This window comes from Xenopus tropicalis, chromosome 9 (genome assembly GCF_000004195.4).
Source record: "Xenopus tropicalis strain Nigerian chromosome 9, UCB_Xtro_10.0, whole genome shotgun sequence".
Taxonomy (NCBI): Eukaryota; Metazoa; Chordata; class Amphibia; order Anura; family Pipidae; genus Xenopus; species Xenopus tropicalis.
In genome coordinates, this window is record NC_030685.2 from 16,486,255 (window position 1) to 16,506,753 (window position 20,499).

Below are 20,499 nucleotides of genomic sequence, written 5' to 3' on the forward strand. Positions count from 1 at the left end.
ATGTTGTTCTTTTTATTGAAAGAAATCCATGGCTCCACTGAATCTGGAACAGAAACTCACCTAAGGCCAGTGTGGCTTAGAGATACCTGCTCTGGATAGGAATGCACTGACACACGGCACTGCTTGAATATGGGCTGGGCCTCCGTGGCTGTCGGCCAAATAGCTGCCAGCATAATTCACCTTTTTTTCCCTTTGAAGCTGTCAGGGTATAAGTACCTTAAGCATCTCCTGTCAAACTCATTCTCATTTGGCTCTGAAGGACAGGTGTAAGCAGGACCATCAAAAGTAAGTGATATTATATATATATATTTTTTTATTTCAGCTGTTATTGGTCTGTTTTATGCACAGAAGGAGCAATGGAAGAAGTGAAATGTTCCTGGTTTTGCAATGATTTGGTTTTTTTTCCCCATTTATTTGATATAATCCTCAACCATTCTAAGGAAATAAATCTGCAACCCAAGCCGACAACACAATATATGGACTGATTTTTTTATAAGGACCACATTCAATACAAAATAATAACAGCAATTTTTTTTTAATGGAAGACAAATTTAAACAAGGTTATATCACCTTGCAAAAAATGTTCCTCACCGTGGATATGTTGTAGAAATCAGGGCCATTAATGGATAATGCTTGGTGCCTTGTTTCAGATATTTTATTGATTCTTTATTAACTTGAATCATTTGCAGCAAGTTTGTTGCATTTCCCTTTGTTCCTTGGATGGAAAGGAAGCAATAAAATGTAGGATTGTCTCACGTTTTAGAATATATTTTGGAGTTTTGTTGGTGAATTTTGTTGGTGAATTTTGTTTTTAATTATATTCTTCTTGTTCTAATTTATTGATTAACCTTAAGGGTAATGGATAATCTGAGATACATGGGTGGAAAGGGTCAAATCTGCACTTTTCTATGAAAGCTTTGTAAATCACCTTTATTTACTTTTTGGTTGTAAGGGCAGAATGCAACTCTGCAGTTGCATTGTAGATGATAAGTCTCGGGGAAGGGACTGGGGCTGTGGGATAGCAGGTATAGTAGGGAGAGATGGTGCCTATAGTAGCAGTGGGATAATAGCCTCCGGGAAGGGACTGGGGCTGTGGGATAGCAGGTATAGTAGGGGGAGATGGTGCCTATAGTAGCAGTGGGGGGATAATAGCCTCTGGGAAGGGACTGGGGCTGTGGGATAGCAGGTATAGTAGGGAGAGATGGTGCCTATAGTAGCAGTGGGGGGATAATAGCCTCTGGGAAGGGACTGTGGCTGTGGGATAGCAGGTATAGTAGGGAGAGATGGTGCCTATAGTAGCAGTGGGGGGATAATAGCCTCTGGGAAGGGACTGGGGCTGTGGGATAGCAGGTATAGTAGGGAGAGATGGTGCCTATAGTAGCAGTGGGGGATAATAGCCTCTGGGAAGGGACTGTGGCTGTGGGATAGCAGGTATAGTAGGGAGAGATGGTGCCTATAGTAGCAGTGGGGGGATAATAGCCTCTGGGAAGGGACTGGGGCTGTGGGATAGCAGGTATAGTAGGGAGAGATGGTGCCTATAGTAGCAGTGGGGGGATAATAGCCTCTGGGAAGGGACTGTGGCTGTGGGATAGCAGGTATAGTAGGGAGAGATGGTGCCTATAGTAGCAGTGGGGGGATAATAGCCTCTGGGAAGGGACTGGGGCTGTGGGATAGCAGGTATAGTAGGGAGAGATGGTGCCTATAGTAGCAGTAGGGGGATAATAGCCTCTGGGAAGGGACTGGGGCTGTGGGATAGCAGGTATAGTAGGGAGAGATGGTGCCTATAGTAGCAGTGGGATAATAGCCTCTGGGAAGGGACTGGGGCTGTGGGATAGCAGGTATAGTAGGGAGAGATGGTGCCTATAGTAGCAGTGGGATAATAGCCTCTGGGAAGGGACTGGGGCTGTGGGATAGCAGGTATAGTAGGGAGAGATGGTGCCTATAGTAGCAGTGGGGGGATAATAGCCTCTGGGAAGGGACTGTGGCTGTGGGATAGCAGGTATAGTAGGGAGAGATGGTGCCTATAGTAGCAGTGGGGGGATAATAGCCTCTGGGAAGGGACTGTGGCTGTGGGATAACAGGTATAGTAGGGAGAGATGGTGCATATAGTAGCAGTGGGATAATAGCCTCTGGGAAGGGACTGGGGCTGTGGGATAGCAGATATAGTAGGGGGAGATGGTGCCTATAGTAGCAGTGGGGGATAATAGCCTCTAGGAAGGGACTGGGGCTGTGGGATAGCAGGTATAGTAGGGAGAGATGGTGCCTATAGTAGCAGTGGGGGGATAATAGCCTCTGGGAAGGGACTGGGGCTGTGGGATAGCAGGTATAGTAGGGAGAGATGGTGCCTATAGTAGCAGTGGGGGGATAATAGCCTCTGGGAAGGGACTGGGGCTCTGGGATAGCAGGTATAGTAGGGGGGGTGGTGCCTATAGTAGCAGTGGGGGGATAATAGCCTCTAGGAAGGGACTGGGGCTGTGGGATAGCAGGTATAGTAGGGAGAGATGGTGCCTATAGTAGCAGTGGGGGGATAATAGCCTCTGGGAAGGGACTGGGGCTGTGGGATAGCAGGTATAGTAGGGAGAGATGGTGCCTATAGTAGCAGTGGGGGGATAATAGCCTCTGGGAAGGGACTGGGGCTGTGGGATAGCAGGTATAGTAGGGAGAGATGGTGCCTATAGTAGCAGTGGGATAATAGCCTCTGGGAAGGGACTGGGGCTGTGGGATAGCAGGTATAGTAGGGAGAGATGGTGCCTATAGTAGCAGTGGGGGGATAATAGCCTCTGGGAAGGGACTGGGGCTGTGGGATAGCAGGTATAGTAGGGAGAGATTTTTTTCAAGTGTTGATGAATTACCACCTTCTGACGTCCACTAATGCTCTGAGGAGATTCTCAGATTTATAGTTCAACAACAGCTGAAGGGCCATAACCTGAAAATTCTTTAATATTTAAATAATGGGACTTTTGGCCCCCAGCAACACTAAAGACAGTCGTCCTAGACATTCTCTTATATTTACAAAGCTTTGCAACTGTTGTGTCCACCCAACAACAGCAGGTATTCCATGTGCAAAAAGGTACATTTGTTAGCGCCATAACTGCACTTATCAGATGACGGAATCCCCATTTGCAGACGCACTAATACATTTACTAATGTTGGATACATTGTATTTGTTTAATGTATTTACAGAGTGGGCCACAACTTACACCCAGACCACAGAGAGTCTGGAATGATGAAGACGAGGGACGCTGTGCCTATCTTATTTGCCTTAACAGGGTTACTGCTTTCGTGTAAGTTACTGTGTACACATGTTATCACCTGTAGCTGTATTTGCACCATTGTTACTAAATGACTTTTCTGCATAGTTACCTTTGCCTCCATACATGAGCAGTCTTGTGTCTCAAGGTTGCCATGTTGCTTGCTGTCTTGGAAATCAGTAGAGTTTTGTTATATATTTCTGTGCTCTAGATGGCGCTGCAACCAATATGGGAACAGAAATATGCTTAAGCATCGAAAATAATGATAAACAGCAAAATATTCTTCATGTTTGATTTTTTTTTATTTGCAGATCAATATGTGGGGGCCCAGCAGATGACATTTGTAAGTATTACTTTATACTCTTATCACGGGTATTTCCAGTACAGGTATGGGACCCGTTATCCAGAATGCTCGGGACCAAGGGGATTCCAGATAAGGGGTCTTTCCGTAATTTGGATCTCCATACCTTAAGTCTACTAAAAAATCAATAAAACATCAATTAAACCCAAGGGGATTGTTTTGCATCCAATAAGTATTATTTATATCTTAGTTGGGATCAAGTACAGGTACTGTTTTATTATTACAGAGAAAAGGGAATCATTTAACCATTAAATAAACCCAATAGGGCTGTTCTGCCCCAATAAGGGGTAATTATATCTTAGTTGGGATCAAGTACAGGTACTGTTTTATTATTACAGAGAAAAGGGAATCATTTAACCATGAAATAAACCCAATAGGGCTGTTCTGCCCCCAATAAGGGGTAATTATATCTTAGTTGGGATCAAGTACAGGTACTGTTTTATTATTACAGAGAAAAGGGAATCATTTAACCATGAAATAAACCCAATAGGGCTGTTCTGCCCCCAATAAGGGGTAATTATATCTTAGTTGGGATCAAGTACAGGTACTGTTTTATTATTACAGAGAAAAGGGAATCATTTAACCATTAAATAAACCCAATAGGGCTGTTCTGCCCCCAATAAGGGGTAATTATATCTTAGTTGGGATCAAGTACAGATACTGTTTTATTATTACAGAGAAAAGGGAATCATTTAACCATTAAATAAACCCAATAGGGCTGTTCTGCCCCAATAAGGGGTAATTATATCTTAGTTGGGATCAAGTACAGGTACTGTTTTATTATTACAGAGAAAAAGGAAATCATTTTTAAAATTCTGAATTATTTTATTAAAATGGAGTCTATGGGAGATAGCCTTTATATAATTCGGAGCTTTCTGGATAATGGGTTTCTGGATATCCCATACCTGTACTATAAACCGAAATAAGATCATTAGAAGGGGGGTTATTTATTAACATTGGACATAATTGCCTACTAATTGCCTACCATAGCAACCAATCAGAGAACTGCTTTCAGTATTCTGTTTGCAGCAGACTGCTCCAAGCTATTTGCTAAATGGTTCCTATAGCAAATATAGCCCCCCCCCCCCCCCCATGCATGGCTATTGGTACAGTCGATGACAATACCCATTTATTTCTGTCATTGTATAAAATTTCTTCAATAGAATTCAATAAACTAGGGTCCCAGAAGTTCTTGTACGCGGCCTATCAGTGCTAAGGTTCCCTCCACAGCTTTTAGGTGAAAAGCAGCGAAGTAGGTCTTTCAAGCTATAGCAACCAATCAGGTGTTTGCTTTCATTGTTCAAGTTAAGCTTCCCATACATGGGCCGATCCGCTCGCTTGGCGATCTTCTCCCGATATCCCCACCTACGGGTGGGCGATATCGGGAGAATCCAGGCTAATTCGATCGTTTGGCCCTGGGGCCAAATGATAGAATTATAACAACGGGTATAGGCAATAGATTTTTTAACCTGCCCAATCGAGATCTGCCCAATTTCAGGCCAGATATCGGTCGGGCAGGCCCATCGGGAGTGCCCATACATGGGCCGATTAGCTGCCGAATCAGTCTAAGGGACCGATATCGGCAGCTAGAATCGGCCGGTGTATGGGGACCTTTACGGGAGACCAATAAATAGTAACAGCGGATTGGCTGCTGGAGGTTTCAAGATCTGGGACAAACTTGGAATGTGTGGGAAGGGCAAGTAATATGTCCAAAAAGCTTTATTTCCAGTGGATAAGTATATATCCAATATGGCTACCTTGGGTTTCCCAGCCTACTCTTTTGCTTTAACTCTGTTGCACTGGGGGTAACTGCAGTGCCAAACTGCCATACAACTGACATATGTAGACGAAGGGACAAATACATCAATTATGCTGTTTTGAAGGAAAAGAATGTGAAGACGCTTTCCAGGCAGGGTGAGGCAGATTCCGCCAATACCATCTGTCTCATACTGCCTTGGGCAAGGAGGAATGGGAGTTCAAATTGATTTACTTTAAACATGTTAGAAAAAAGGCCATATTTTGGTAACACTTTCAAGGGGTCTGACATAGGTTTTTATCTAATATGACTTATCCTACCAATGAGAGTCTCTGCTTTTTTTGCCAACAAATCAAATCTGGTGGTATTAAATCCTCCCTAATTCTCCATCCTTGTCCACCCCTTCTACCATCAGTTATCTCAACCCACCCCATTTGTGGCCCTTCCTGATCCCTCGTCTTTCTCGGAACTGCATTCTCTAAAAGAAAAATGTCATCGATATAACTGCCCCCTTTGATTAGAATACTATAATATATATGTATGTAGTTTATAGGTTCAAGACACCTGTTTACTTTGCTTCTTGAATCTGTTATATTCTTATCTTTAAATTAGCTACAAATCAGATACAGTATTCCAGGCAGCAGCTCCTGAAGGAGCCAATCAGAAAAAGGAACTTTGATTTTGGGATAGTGGCTCTGATTTTATGGTTTATTTAGTATACAGACAGCCTGCCATAAATTACTGTTGCCAAAAGGGACATAGAAATAGTCACATGGGTGCCAGTAAATTCCTCCACGCAACCCGTTAAACAGCCAATAGATGGGCGTGGACCTATCAGCTGCCCAAGAGTTGATTCACATACTCACAAGGTGATAGGTTAACCAAGAACACCCTGATGCCCAACCTAACACGTCAGATTTTTTTAATTTTATTTGAGCCCTTTACATGTTTTACCAAATTGGGGTTTATGGGTTGATTTCCTAAAATTTCATTGGCCCATATCCGACTGGACTCATAGCAAAACATGTTTATGAAAACTAGAATAATCATCATGGCTACCGTCATCCACTTCATCATTTTTTAGAAATAAATGGCAATTAAAAAAACAGGCATTTATAAAGCAATCCCTAAATATTATTTTTGTGTAATTTGCAGAGTTTTGAAAGTAGTCAAACAACGCAGGTCCAATCAACAATCTTTGACAATGTTTTTCAAACGTCGGCGGAATTATTGGTGTCGAGCAACCAAGAGCCAGTAAGCCTCCTTACCCTTTATTGTTGTGCTTTTCTTTTGGCAGAATTTTTCAGCCCCGTTGTTTCAAAGAGTTGGAAAATGGGACAAAGGGGGGCATTTACTAAATACATTATACCCTATTTATAAATAGCCAATAAAGTATAAGCCATAGGTTATTTCCTGTATATTTAATTGTATATCAGTTGTTTAGCTTTCTTTTTTGCTTGTCTTGGCTGGAGTTCTTCTCCATCCACCTTGACAAAGGAAGATCAATCCTCTTCATCACTAGTGGTACCATTTTATGGATATCTTTGCAGTATGTCAAACCAATCAATATGACCATTCCCGCTCATGGGTATAAACATATATATGAGCAGAGAGTAAACTATTCTCTCATCATGTTGTGTTCTCCTTACAATAAAATAGATGGGGCAATACTGGTGCCCATTGAAGTACCTGGAGATATATCTATAATATGCCATGTTTTCCCAAGATACCTACTGGGTAATTACTTCATTTAGAGACAATGAAGAATGTGGGCGGAGCTTTATAATAGTACATTACCTATGATACAAAAAAAGGAAACCCCCCCCCACAATAAAAAGTCTTAGAAACCCTAATTTGTCAGATACTTTTCCTTAGACATTGAGCATTTCATTTATTTATGCTTTTATTTCTCATTCTAGTGCGTCTCCTATGCCGTCAGTCGTAAGTATACTTGACAGTGGTATGTTTACTATGTGGGTTAAAAGTAAGAGTGATGGCGTGACAAGGCACTAACTGCTGTTCCTGTGATTTACAGCTGACCAGTACTGCTCAGGAGTAGCTGGAATGTAAGTAGCCTTTTGACTTCCATTGGTCATAATCCTTCTGTAATTAAAATACTATTTAAACAAACAAATCTCCATTTTGTAATAATTAACTCTGTATTAACCAAACAGCTCCTTAACATGATGTTAAGTAGTGCATGGTACTCTAAAATACAGGAAGACCTCTTATATGGAAAGCCTCTGTGTCCTAAGCATTTCAGACAATGGGGCGGAGTCTATTCTTTGAGTAGAACAAAACTTCATGGTTTATCTCAAGGAAACTGAATTGAGGTCTACAGGGAATTTTGGAACTGATGTAGGAGAAGGTTTTTCTCATCCAACCAAATTTGGGCCAATGGATCCAATACCTTTATAGAGACAGTGTCATGGATTTTCAATACACATAGCTCCCATAGCCGTAGGGGGTAATAAAGAAAAGAATAGAGTTAGCTACTGGTTGGTAGGTAGCATTTACAGTCCAGCTGTTCTATGGTTGCTTGTTATTGGTTAATAGACCTGGTATATAGTTCCTTATCCTTTTTATTCCATTACTTGGAGGCTACTCTAGAACGTTAGAACATAAACTGGAAATATTGGTGGACCAGTAATGGTGTAAACCCTACAATTTTTCTTTGGCCACTTTCTGGTTCTTTTTTTAAAAGAATACATTTCCCAGAAGGCTCCAACTCAACCAGTTGAAACCAGTGCATAGTCTGTTAGTTCTGCACATTCAAGAACATATTTAAAAACATGTTCACGAAGCCTCAACTTTTCCTGAACACACTTGAGGCTTTGACTAGAACAGGGTTTAGAATCTCACTGTAAGAAAGTTGGGGGTTGAGACTGACTTTCTTTCCTGTTGACCCCAAATATTATTTATTATTATTTATTTATTATTTTAGCCAAGACTTGAACCTCCTCTTGGAAAGTGGTTTGACCAATGAAACTGCCTGTGAAAATACCCTGAGACAATATGCGTGTGCGTCGGTAAGTCTGGGCTTTTGTTGTTCGTTCTACAGAACCGTCGTCTACAGTAGTATCTACCTTGTTACTGTAGGTACTGTAGTTAGGGGCAGATCTATCAAAATGTGAGTTTAGAGTTTAATACATAAAAACTCCACCATGTTCTATTCATTCACATAAGATTTTTAGAAGGGTATTTATCAGTGGTTGAAAGTTAGAACTTCTCAATTGATAAATACACTTCTAAAAATCCAATAGGAATGAATAGAACATAGGGGGGTTTTTATGTATTAAGCTAAACTAACACTACTACTAACTACACTAACTACTAAACTCACATTTTGATAAATCTCCCCTTAGCCTAAGTACAGTAGAGATTATTATCAACTCCCTTTTCCAGGAAGGAATATATGTTCATTGCATACTTGCATTGCTATGGATATGGGAGTCGCCATATTGCTCACAATAATTCGCTGTAGACGTCAATAGAAAAGTCTAATTTATATATGACCTTGTTTTACTGAAACCTATGTATATGAGACTCCTGGCTCTACCTAAGCTGATCAGAAAACCCTGCACTACACTGATGAGCCCCAAGAAGGGCGAAACCGGTCTGTAGTTGGGAATCTGATCAGCTATTATCCCGGCTTTTGCTTTAAAAACCCAGTGGAAGAGCTTTAGCCTATAGGATAAACCCATGTAAATGGAATTTTTCTAAGAACCTTAAGGACTTTGTTCCCAGAATCCCTTTGACTTATTTGCATACGTATGAGTCGGTCTCCTCAATGCTTTTAGCTTGTTTATGTATTTGAGACAAACAATGGTGCATCCCAACTTCTACCAAATGTTGAGACTAAAAAACTTCACGGCCAGGTAAATTAGGGAAAATAGCCAATAAGCTCTGCTTATACATTTTTACTAAGCTCCCTTCAGATATGGCTGCCTTCTCGGATTAATAGGAAGAGATTCTTTGCTATTATGGCACCAATCTCTCATTAGTCAGGTGGTGCAGTGGTTATATATGGGGAAGTGATACATAAAAACCAATCAGCAGGTAGCTTTGACCAATCTAGAGCGCATACAATGGTAGAAGCAAATGTTAGAAGTCCATTATTGTGCCAAAAATGCCATTGAAACCTGCTCTTTAGGTAAGTATTGGGCAACTGAATGCTGAAGGTGGGCTATATTGAGTATTTAGAAGATACGTATTCATTTCTCTTTTATTCCAATCCCAGGTGGACAAGGCTTCCAACAGTACCGTTTTCTCCATAATGAAATGTTACATCACTGACTCTTCAAGCTCAACAGCCTTTGTCAGCCAACAATCCTTCTCCCTCTTCATCTCCAAACTGAGCCTGGATACACTCACAGATCTCTTGTATCAAATCGATGCTCAGGTAAGTAAGGGATCGGCAATAGCAAGGCTAAAACTATTATGAAGTGCAGCAGAAGCATAGAGTTGCACCAGAACATTCCCTTGCTTTGAACCAACGTACTCACTGTCCTTCACAAGGTGGAGTAATGTACCTCCCCAAGTGTCCTTCTGCCTAGACTGGGCTGTTCTGTGTCCCAGTTGTCCCAGGATCGCTCACATTTTCAACTGCTGTAGAAATGCCAAAATGTCCTAGATTTGACTTGTGTCCAGTTTCCTAGATATATTCTTTATTTTATAGTCTATATGATGACATAATATGTTATTATATGTTCATTTTTAGATCCCCACCTCATCAATTTCCCCAACTGTCAAGCTGTACTTGCTGAACGCCGTATGGGACAGAATCAGACAAGATCCTGATTGTGCTTGCTCAGTATTCCCTGGCTCTTGGTTCCAAAGGCTGTCTTCATTCCTCTCTGTTATTCACCCTGACATTCTGAACTGCATGATAAACATCCCTCTGACATGTGATGGCTTCCAGACAGTGTAAGTCTAGCATGGTGGGGCACCACTGAACTTAGTTTTTTGTGCAATTTACATAAATGAAAAAATATGCAGCCTTTTCATGATTTGTTAGGTAATAATATGGTTTCCCTAAGCCCCGCCCCCTGTTCCCCTGCTGATCTGGCTGGCTACTTTGAGACTCAAATAAAATGTAACAGTAGTCGACTGTCCTCAGCCTGCCTTCAGCCTGCCTCCTCCCAATCCCACAATTCCCTGCACACGTGATGTCAATAAGGAAAGGAACATCACAGTGCAATGCATTGTGGGTTATGTAGTTCCTGACTGTAAGCTGTGGAGAAATTGGTACAATTTGTAACATCAGTGTTTTAGTCCCTCCTCCCTAGCCAGCATTTCAAATGATGCAAAAAGAGAACTGTTTGGTAGCTGGATTTCGGCATATATAAATTGTATTTATTCATACTTTTTTTTTTAAAGATTACAGTGATAGGAATATTAGGGGTTTCCGTGTTTTGAGGAGCTCTATAACAAATTTTGGTTCTCCTTTACGAATGTTCTCTAATAATTATTGTCTGGTGTTTTTTTTCTCTCTCTCTATTACAGTGTTGATGCTTTAGAACTGGCATACCCCACCCTTAGCAACAGTACGAGAGAAATGGTGGGACACTGGATTTCACAGTTCCTGAGGAGATACAGTAAGTTATGAGGAGATTCTGGACAACATGGCTTCATGCACTGCTGGAACACACCAGTAATAACAAAAGTCCCTTCCATTTCTAGTAAATCAAGGCAACCAATAAGCAGGTAGTGTGTGAGTCCTGCTATTGGAAAGCCAACATCTGCCCATGTCTCCTTGGGTTACAAGACATGCAGCATACATGGTGCTTGTTATTCATTAACCCTTATGGTTTTCAAGCACAGTGGGTGCCTACTTGGTACTGGGTTAGTCATATAATCACTGAGCCAGCCCAAACTGGAATAGACTTGGCCAATACCTCATAACAAACCACAGTGACCAGTTTCAATACTCTAGGGCACGTGTCAAACACAAGGCCAAATCCGGCCCACCTGGCAAAAAGCCACCCCTGGTAAATATAAGAGCCGAATTTCCTTTTTTTAAAATGGAAATTCAGCTATTGCACTCTCTCCACTAGCAATGGGCCCCCCCCCAGATGGTTTGGAACAGTTCCCTAAGCCCCCCCCCCCTGTTCCCCTGCTGATCTGGTTGGCTACTTTGAGATTTAAATAAAATGTACTAGTAGTCGCCTGTCCTCAGCCTGCCTTCAGCCTGCATCCTCCCAATCCCACAATCCCCTGCACATGTGATGTCAATAAGGAAAGGAACATCACAGTGCAATGCATTGTGGGTTATGTAGTTCCTGCATGCTGTCTGTAAGCTGTGGAGAATTTGTTACTATTTGTAACATCAATGTTTTAGTCCCTCCTCCCCTACCAGGGTATTAAATAATGCAGAAAGAGACAAATATATCCAAGATGGGCAAGTTGCACAGAACTAAGTGTTTTGTTTCTACTTTATACAGTAAAGTACTTGCATCCATTTTGAGTGACATTAAATATTACTTTGTTTTCTTAGCGTGCCCAAAACCATCGGTCGCTGACTGGATTAACTCCAACTACCGGAGCTTTAAGAACAACGTTAACTATGCTGATTATGTCATTGCCTGGCCAACCATTGATGTGGTAAGTCTGAATTGGAATAAATGTTGGTAAGGATGACTGACATGTTTAGGCAATTATGGGAGCAATTTTTTAGTTATTGTCCAGCTGAAGGCCAACATCTCCCAGGGTTCCCTTTGCCTCATAGCAAGGTTGTAGATACAAGGAAACATTGTCATAACAATTTCTTTGCTATTATTCTAGAAGTAGAAGGGAAACAAAAAACACTCAGCTCTAATAGAAAGTCAAGTTTTCCCTTTGGCTGGGCTTCCAAAAATATTTAGCAACAGCAAATAAGTTGTGCCCCCCAATATTGGTCTTAAGGATTAGTCTACAGTGTTCCCCAACCAGTGGCTCGTGAGCAACATGTTGCTCACCAGCCCCTTGGATGTTGCTCCCAGTGGCCTCAAAGCAGGTGCTTATTTTTGAATTTCTGGTAAGGAGGCAAGTTTTGGTTATTATTATTATTAACATTTATTTATAAAGCACCAACATATTCCGCAGCGCTGTTCAATAAGTGGGTTTCATACAGAGTAACATATAAAGCAATCAATAACCGATACAAGAGGGGAAGAGAGCCCTGCCCAAAAGAGCTTACAATCTACAAGTTTATTATTATTAACATTTATTTATAAAGCACCAACATATTCCGCAGCGCTGTACAATAAGTGGGTTTCATACAGAGTAACATATAAAGCAATCAATAACCGATACAAGAGGTGAAGAGAGCCCTGCCCAAAAGAGCTTACAATCTACAAGTTTATTATTATTAACATTTATTTATAAAGCACCAACATATTCCTCAGCGCTGTACAATAAGTGGGTTTCATACAGAGTAACATATAAAGGAATCAATAACCGATACAAGAGGTGAAGAGAGCCCTGCCCAAAAGAGCTTACAATCTACAAGAGAGCTTACAATCTACAAGCTTGCATAAAAACCAAGTATAATGCCAAACAGAACCTCTGTAGGCTGCTAGTACACATAGGGGCTATTAAGTAGGCAATCATTGCTCTTATTTGGCACCCCCAGGAACCTTTTTCATGTGGCTCACGGGTCTAAAAGGTTGGGGATCCCTGGTCTACAGGATGCATTGGGAAAAAGAGTGCCAAGTTGGCCAAACTTGCCTTCAGTAGATACTTGTTATAGACAATGGCAGACAGGGACTTTGTTGGGTGGGTAACAAGGTAATCGGACCCCCTTACTCGAGCTATGGTCATTCAGTAACCCTATTGTATGTTCTTTTCCAGAGTTCGGCACTAGGTGTGCTGACTGATTTCCAAGTAGCCCAGTACTGCCTTCAAACCAACCTGTTCAGCAGCCCCGATAAATCTGCCGCAGTGTTGGACTTTCTGCAAAACAAGGACATTTTTTATCTTGTCACCTTCCTGGATACCATTTCACAGCTTTCTGCCTCAGCGCCCTTAGACAATGACTTACTCTTCTCTCTTCTGAGGATTACCTTGATCACGTTAGAATCTCCCGAATCACAGCTATGCAAACCCAGCTTTAAGGAGATCTTCCAAGTCAAAATTAAATTCCTGCTGGCGGCTGTCAATGCAACTGTCTTAGATCTCTTCCCTACCAACACTGACTGTTCTGATTACCAAGACATGTAAGTGACTGCTACTCTCCATTCAACTCAATATACATAGTTATAGGCTACTAGACTATACATATATATTAAAATAGCTAGGGTTATGCCTTACCCAATTGATGCATATTGTATATCCTATGGTGACTGATCTCTATAAAGTGATCATTAAATTTAAGCCTTCAGCTAGAGATACAGGTATAGGACCCATTATCCATAATGCTCGGGACCAAGGGTATTCCGGATAAGGGGTCTTTCTGTAATTTGGATCTTCATACCTTAAGTCTACTAAAAAATCAATAAAACTTTAATTAAACCCAATAGGATTGTTTAGCATCCAATAAGGATTAATTATATCTTAGTTGGGATCAAGTACAGGTACTGTTTTATTATTACAGAGAAAAGGGAATCATTTAACCATGAAATAAACCCAATAGGGCTGTTCTGCCCCCAATAAGGGGTAATTATATCTTAGTTGGGATCAAGTACAGGTACTGTTTTATTATTACAGAGAAAAGGGAATCATTTAACCATGAAATAAACCCAATAGGGCTGTTCTGCCCCCAATAAGGGGTAATTATATCTTAGTTGGGATCAAGTACAGGTACTGTTTTATTATTACAGAGAAAAGGGAATCATTTAACCATTAAATAAACCCAATAGGACTGTTCTGCCCCCAATAAGGGGTAATTATATCTTAGTTGGGATCAAGTACAGGCACTGTTTTATTATTACGTGATGGACGTATGTCTTTTTTCAACCCAACTTACTATGTTACTATGTAAAAGGGAATAATTTAACCATGAAATAAACCCAATAGGGCTGTTCTGCCCCCAATAAGGGGTAATTATATCTTAGTTGGGATCAAGTACAGATACTGTTTTATTATTACAGAGAAAAGGGAATCATTTAACCATGAAATAAACCCAATAGGACTGTTCTGCCCCCAATAAGGGGTAATTATATCTTAGTTGGGATCAATTACAGGTACTGTTTTATTATTACAGAGAAAAAGGAAATCAGTTTTAAAATTCTGAATAATTTGATTAAAGTGGAGTCTATGGGAGACGGGCTTTCCGTAATTCGGAGCTTTCTGGATAATGGGTTTCCGGATAAGGGGTCCTATACCTGTATTAGAGTTGACACAAACCTCAGAGCAGCCTTTTTAGATGCCCTTGGTTCCTTACTTTATGTTTTTCCCCAAATCTACAGGTCACAAGCATTAGACAGTTCCTACAGTAACTACACAGATGCCGTGAAATATGATGTGTTCCAATACAAGCTCAACTACATTACTAAAGAAACCCATACAGCAGGTAAAGCGAAACCATTTTTTTTTATTCCAAGATATAGGATTTGAAACAAGACAATCTTGCCAGGACTCATTTCTTTCTTGAGTGTAAGGCAGCAAGCTTTGATCAATATATGGAAACAGTCTAAGTCTAATCACCCAAAACAACATAGAATGATGGGAATATCACAATATCTATTGCATTTAGATGGTTTGTAACGTTGTATGTGGTTTCTACAGGATCTGGATGCACATATGGACTTACCAGCGCTACGTGGCTGACCTATAATTTTGGAATTTATAGCCGTTATCTCACCTTCGCAGATATGATCAAGCTGGACCCTACTTTCAATGGAGTAAGTCCTTTATCAAATATATTACCACTCTGTAGGGCAGTGATCCCCAACCAGTGGCTCAGGGGCAACATGTTGCTCTCCAACCCCTTGGGTGTTGCTCCCAGTGGTCTCAAAGTAGGTATTTTTTACATTTCAGGCTTTGGAGGCATAAAAACCAGATGTACTGCCAAACAGAACCTTCTATAGGCTGCCAGTCCATATAGGGGCTATCAAATAGCCATATTTGGCACCCCAGGAACATGTTTCATGCTTGTTTCGTTGTGCTCCCCAAGTCTTTTTTACATGTGGCTCATGGGTAAAAAAGTTTGGGGACCCCAGCTATAGGGGATAGCTCCCTAATAAATAGCATTTTTTGCTTAAAAACTCAAGTATCACTCTTCTTTCTCTCAACTAATGATTTCCCTGTTTTATTTCCATCCCAGTTTGACGCTATTGATCTTCTGACCGTTAATCAGACAATCGATCTGATCATATACTCCAACTTACTAACACTGGAAGCTCCTGACAAATATGCATTCGACATTACAGCTCTAGTAACTACATGGAGAACTAAAGGCTATGACTACATTCTACAATTCCTCACTGAATTTAGTACAACTCTACAGCAGGTGAGTTATTAATTAAGAGATACAATAGGCTGCAATGTAATTTAGAAGACTCTCATAGGGTGAAGACACACTGGGCTACTAGTAGCAGCTACTTTTTCAGGGCTAGGGTCGGACTGGGGGGTGAAGGGCCCACCGGGGCTCCCGACCCAGGTGCCCTGCAGGTGCCCCCGCCGGCCACAGCCCCTAATTGCCTTCCCAACCCCCCCACAGGGCCCCCCTGACCCCACTCGCAGGGCCCCCCACCCAACGTCCTCCCCCGAGCGTGTGTAATTTAACGTGTCAGGGGAGGACAGGTCCGGGCAGGAGGAGCACAGGCAAGGGTAGGGTATGGGCCGCTGGGGCCGAGGCCCACCGGGATTTTTCCCAGTGTCCCGGCAGCTCAGTCCGACCCTGTTCATGGCTACTAAACTCCAGAAAATCCCCTGCCATAGACAATAGCCTCTGCTAAAACACACATACACAGACAATAATCAGTAAATGATCAGCACTGTCTACACAAGTAGCTGCTAACAGTAGCTCTGTGGGTCTTCAACCTTAAGGCTGTCACATATGTCATAACTTTTTGCATTTGTCCAACAAAAAGTAAATACCCACAACATATACATCCCCAAAATGATATTATGTAGTCGTTAATGGTACAAGTCCCAATTCCATGCGATGCATATGTACCTTTGGAGTCTTTGAAATGTAATGCACTGGTACAATTACTCTACACAACGGGCTATGATAGTATGGTTAGTGGGATTTTGTGTATTTGGTCGTTACTCTAAGCAAGCAAATAATTAGAAAGCTCACGTAGATGACTTGGGAAGAATTCATGGAGTCATGGAAGCTGATTAAAATGAAAAGGTAGCCAATGATTACAGCCTGGAATGCTAAACATAATATTGCTCTATTGATCACATAGTGTGGTTTATTCATTTCTACCTTTACCTCTAACTTTTCTTCTATAGCACAACATACTTGTTATAAGGAACGCCGATGTACGTTGTTTACTTCTGGACGGTATCTGGCCAATACTGAGTGCCAGCTTCCCTCAATTCACCTTCAGTGACTGGGAAACCTGGTTCAATATTAATCTGCCCATCTTTCTGCCATGCATCAAGCCATCTCAACTCTCACTGCTGACTATTGGTCTGATAAAGGACTGCTCAAGCTTCCAAACCATGTAAGTCAGGGGGCTCAAACTCAATTTACCTGGGGGCCGCAGGAGGCAAAGTCAGGATGAGGCTGGGCCGCATAAGGGATTTCACAAAAAATTGGCTTTCAAGGGATAATGCAAGGCACGGCGGGCGGGAGCTGCTGATTGCGGAAATGACGTTATGCCATCATAACAGTTATTATGGGAAGACGTTCTGTGTGCACAATTAGCTCCTTAGCAGCTAATTGTGCACACAGAACGTCTTCCCATAATAACTGTTATGATGGCATAACGTCATTTCCGCAATCAGCAGCTCCCGCCCGCCGTGCCTTGCATTATCCCTTGAATCGCAATAAAAATCGCGATCCATTCATTGCTTTTAAGAAGGCGTTGGTGGGGGCCACAAAATATTGTACCGAGGGCCGCAAATGGCCCGCGGGCCGCGAGTTTGAGACCCCTGATGTAAGTAAAGGTGCAGGACAACATACGTGTCTAAAGGTGCCCATACACGGGCCGATTCTAGCTGTTGATATCAGTCCCTTAGACCGATTCGGCAGCTAATCGGCCCGTGTATGGGCACTAACGATGGGCCTGCCCGACCGATATCTGGCCTGAAATCGGCCAGATATCGATCGGGCAGGTTAGAAAATCTAGTCGGATCGGGGACCGAATCAGCTCGTTGATGCGGTCCCCGAACTGACTTTGCCTATACCCTTCGTTATAATTCGATCATTTGGCCCCAGGACCAAATGATCGAATTAGCCTGGATTCTCCCGATATCGCCCACCTGTAGGTGGGGGATATCGGGAGAAGATCCGCTCTCTTGGCGACATCACCAAGCGAGCGGATCTGAAGGTGTATGGCCACCTTAAGATGGCTGTCATTGTTTCCAGAACTATGATTAGATAACCTATCATACGTTTTAAACCACTAGATCTATTATATACTCTTTATATATTTTTTTGCTTATACGGAAATATGGGGAGGGCATCTACAGGTCTGAGCCATTTTCATCTATATCTCTTTTCTTGCTACTACAGCATTGCAGGACTTAATAAAGCATATACTTATATGAGCTCTGACACCCAACAGCAAGTTGCAGACTGGATTGGCACATTCTTGAGCACCACAAGTAAGTTTCCCGAATTTCTCCAAAGCACTGACCTATACAACTGATAATTAAAAAGCGAGCAATATCAGAATTTTTTTTTTTAAAGGCTTCATATTGATCAAATACCTGTTATTATCATCCAGTAATTCTAAAACATAGTTTTCTGGAGCAGAGATTGAAATTCTAATAACGTTTTTCTTTCTATTTTTGTATCCGTTGTTTTCAAGCTAACAATTTGTTCTGTCTTAGAATTAAATAAAGTTCAGGTTTTCTATTATTCCTAAACATAAACAGGTGCCTAAAAGGCCCATTTTCATTTTTTCAAGAGTGACCTTACATGGGTTGAGTTGCTCCTCCCACCAAGCGGAATGGTCCAATGTTGTGTGATTTATCCATCCACACTGATGCCAAACAAGCTTCCATTTGCCCAGGGCTCTAGGCCAACAACCCAAAGAGGTTGATCTATAGAGTTACAGGGAGGCGTAGCTTCTATTACTTGTACAGTATATTTGCAGATTCCCTGTTCACCTTCCCTACTCCCACCAATAGGTGACAATCATGGCCACACAAGGAAACTGAAGAAGGATACATGGATTAATTCAGCTACATACACAGATCAATTAACAAAATGTTCTTTCTTTTTTAGAATGTGACAGCCAGGACTGGTTAGTTGTCAACTGGCAACAGTTTAGGGCAGAGACCAACCTGTCCGTCATTTTACAGCTCAATCCAGACTTTAAACCAGTAAGTATATATAAAACATTTCTTAAAAAATACAACGGCTCACATTTGAGCTCACTAAGTTAGGGGCTCACTAAGTGGCCAATACAAAATGGGTTTAGCAACCTTTTTTGTATAATCGCGAAACATTGGAATAATCAGTTGCGGCTATTATTGGATCATTATCCATCATTTCTCCCTCTTATTTTCAAGCTTGATGTCCTAACTAAGCTCACAGCAAATCAAATTGGCGAGGTGGTCATATATGAGGATTCGGCTCGCACTAATGTAGATGTTATAGAAAGTGTCTTTAATGTGCTCGTGGATGTTCCGGCCCAAAAAGTAGTGAAGAACCTTGGCTCTTTCTGGGATACCTTCAATATCGTCTCAGAAAAGGTAAGTTAGGTGACTATGAAGATTTTCATTCATCCAGGTCATGGTATATCTAGTATAAATAAATCTAAAGCAACTGGACTTGTTAAGTAATCATTTAAGACGTTTCGCTACTCATCCGAGCAGTTCAACTGACTGGTATGGGAAGCCCTCAGCATATATACTCTTCCACTAATCCAATCACAAGTTAGGTGTTTAGCTTAGTATTGTCCCAAGTAGTTTTTTTTTATTTTTGCCCATAGATATATATTATCCTGTTCTAATTCAATGATGGAATTTACTACTTTTCAAATGACTTTAGCTCTATAGGCAAAAGTCCTTCAAAGATAAGCTGAAATATCTTTATAGGCTTGACATAGGCATGCACTTTTTCTCCGTGGGAGCTTATTAAGCCCCCATAAAAACTTATAATTAACTCTAGTATGATTAGAGACAATTTCAAGACTATTGGCAGTTTGTTTTCATTCATTGCCTTCATTCTAGCAACCAGGCAGTGGTTTAGACCACAGAATGAGAAATAAAAAAGAGAGGGTTTGGATAGAAAAATAATTTTGGTAATCAAAATCTACAGGGACATCTATTCCCAGGCCCCTTCTTGTAGGTATAGAAGATCTTTTAGATGGTTATATTGGGCTGCCTAGTTAGTAGCATAAAACTGTTTATTAAGAGCTGGATGACTTGAAACAGTAATATCTACATTTCTTGCCTCTATTTCTCCACAAAAGAGCCCTACATTTACTGTGACAGAAGAAGTAGAATACACCATGCTGAACCTTACCACCACGCAGCTGGTAAACTATTACCCCACCTTCACAGCGGAAGACTTTAATGTCTGGTTTGTGAAGAGACTGGGCTATGTGCTGCCCACTGTTAATACACACATCCTTGATGAGATTCCTCTTACCATCAACTGTGCATCTTATGAAACTTTGTGAGTAATTTATGGTATTATTCCTAGTCCGACGTACAAACAATCTACAGAGATACCTAAGATGCTCATTTTTACCAGGTTACAAAAGTTAAGGTCCCCATACACGGGCCGATTGTAGCTGCTGATATGAGTCCCTCGGACCGATTCGGCAGCTTATCGGCCCATGTAGGGGTAGAAACGAAGGCCATACCCTGAAATTGGCCAGATATCGATTGGGCAGGTTAAAAGATTCAGTCGGATCGGGGGCCGCATCGGCTCGTTGAACCGACTGCCCTATTGCCGCCATTATAATTCGATCGTTTGGCCCCAGGATCGAATTAGCCTACATGTTCCCCCGATATCGCCCACCCGTAGGTGGGGATATCGGGTGAAGATCCGCTCGCTTGGCTACCTCACCAAGCAAGCG

The 20,499-nt window shown here is 41.6% G+C and overlaps 1 protein-coding gene across 1 annotated transcript in view; it reads left to right on the top strand.

Moving 5' to 3' along the window:
• Nucleotides 1-206: 206 nt before the first annotated feature.
• LOC101733326 overlaps nucleotides 207-20,499 on the top strand; it is a 58,073-nt gene continuing 37,780 nt past the window's right edge. The window contains exons 1-20 of the mRNA XM_031893419.1: nucleotides 207-285; nucleotides 3,184-3,284; nucleotides 3,563-3,594; nucleotides 6,524-6,622; nucleotides 7,288-7,309; nucleotides 7,404-7,434; nucleotides 8,313-8,397; nucleotides 9,609-9,770; nucleotides 10,089-10,294; nucleotides 10,874-10,965; nucleotides 11,865-11,971; nucleotides 13,199-13,563; nucleotides 14,755-14,858; nucleotides 15,074-15,189; nucleotides 15,612-15,797; nucleotides 16,751-16,965; nucleotides 17,979-18,070; nucleotides 18,696-18,793; nucleotides 18,983-19,165; nucleotides 19,888-20,093. Of these exons, the coding sequence (XP_031749279.1) occupies nucleotides 3,224-3,284; nucleotides 3,563-3,594; nucleotides 6,524-6,622; nucleotides 7,288-7,309; nucleotides 7,404-7,434; nucleotides 8,313-8,397; nucleotides 9,609-9,770; nucleotides 10,089-10,294; nucleotides 10,874-10,965; nucleotides 11,865-11,971; nucleotides 13,199-13,563; nucleotides 14,755-14,858; nucleotides 15,074-15,189; nucleotides 15,612-15,797; nucleotides 16,751-16,965; nucleotides 17,979-18,070; nucleotides 18,696-18,793; nucleotides 18,983-19,165; nucleotides 19,888-20,093 (2,462 nt within the window). The 5' untranslated portion in view covers nucleotides 207-285; nucleotides 3,184-3,223. The remainder of the gene's footprint in view (nucleotides 286-3,183; nucleotides 3,285-3,562; nucleotides 3,595-6,523; nucleotides 6,623-7,287; nucleotides 7,310-7,403; nucleotides 7,435-8,312; nucleotides 8,398-9,608; nucleotides 9,771-10,088; nucleotides 10,295-10,873; nucleotides 10,966-11,864; nucleotides 11,972-13,198; nucleotides 13,564-14,754; nucleotides 14,859-15,073; nucleotides 15,190-15,611; nucleotides 15,798-16,750; nucleotides 16,966-17,978; nucleotides 18,071-18,695; nucleotides 18,794-18,982; nucleotides 19,166-19,887; nucleotides 20,094-20,499) is intronic.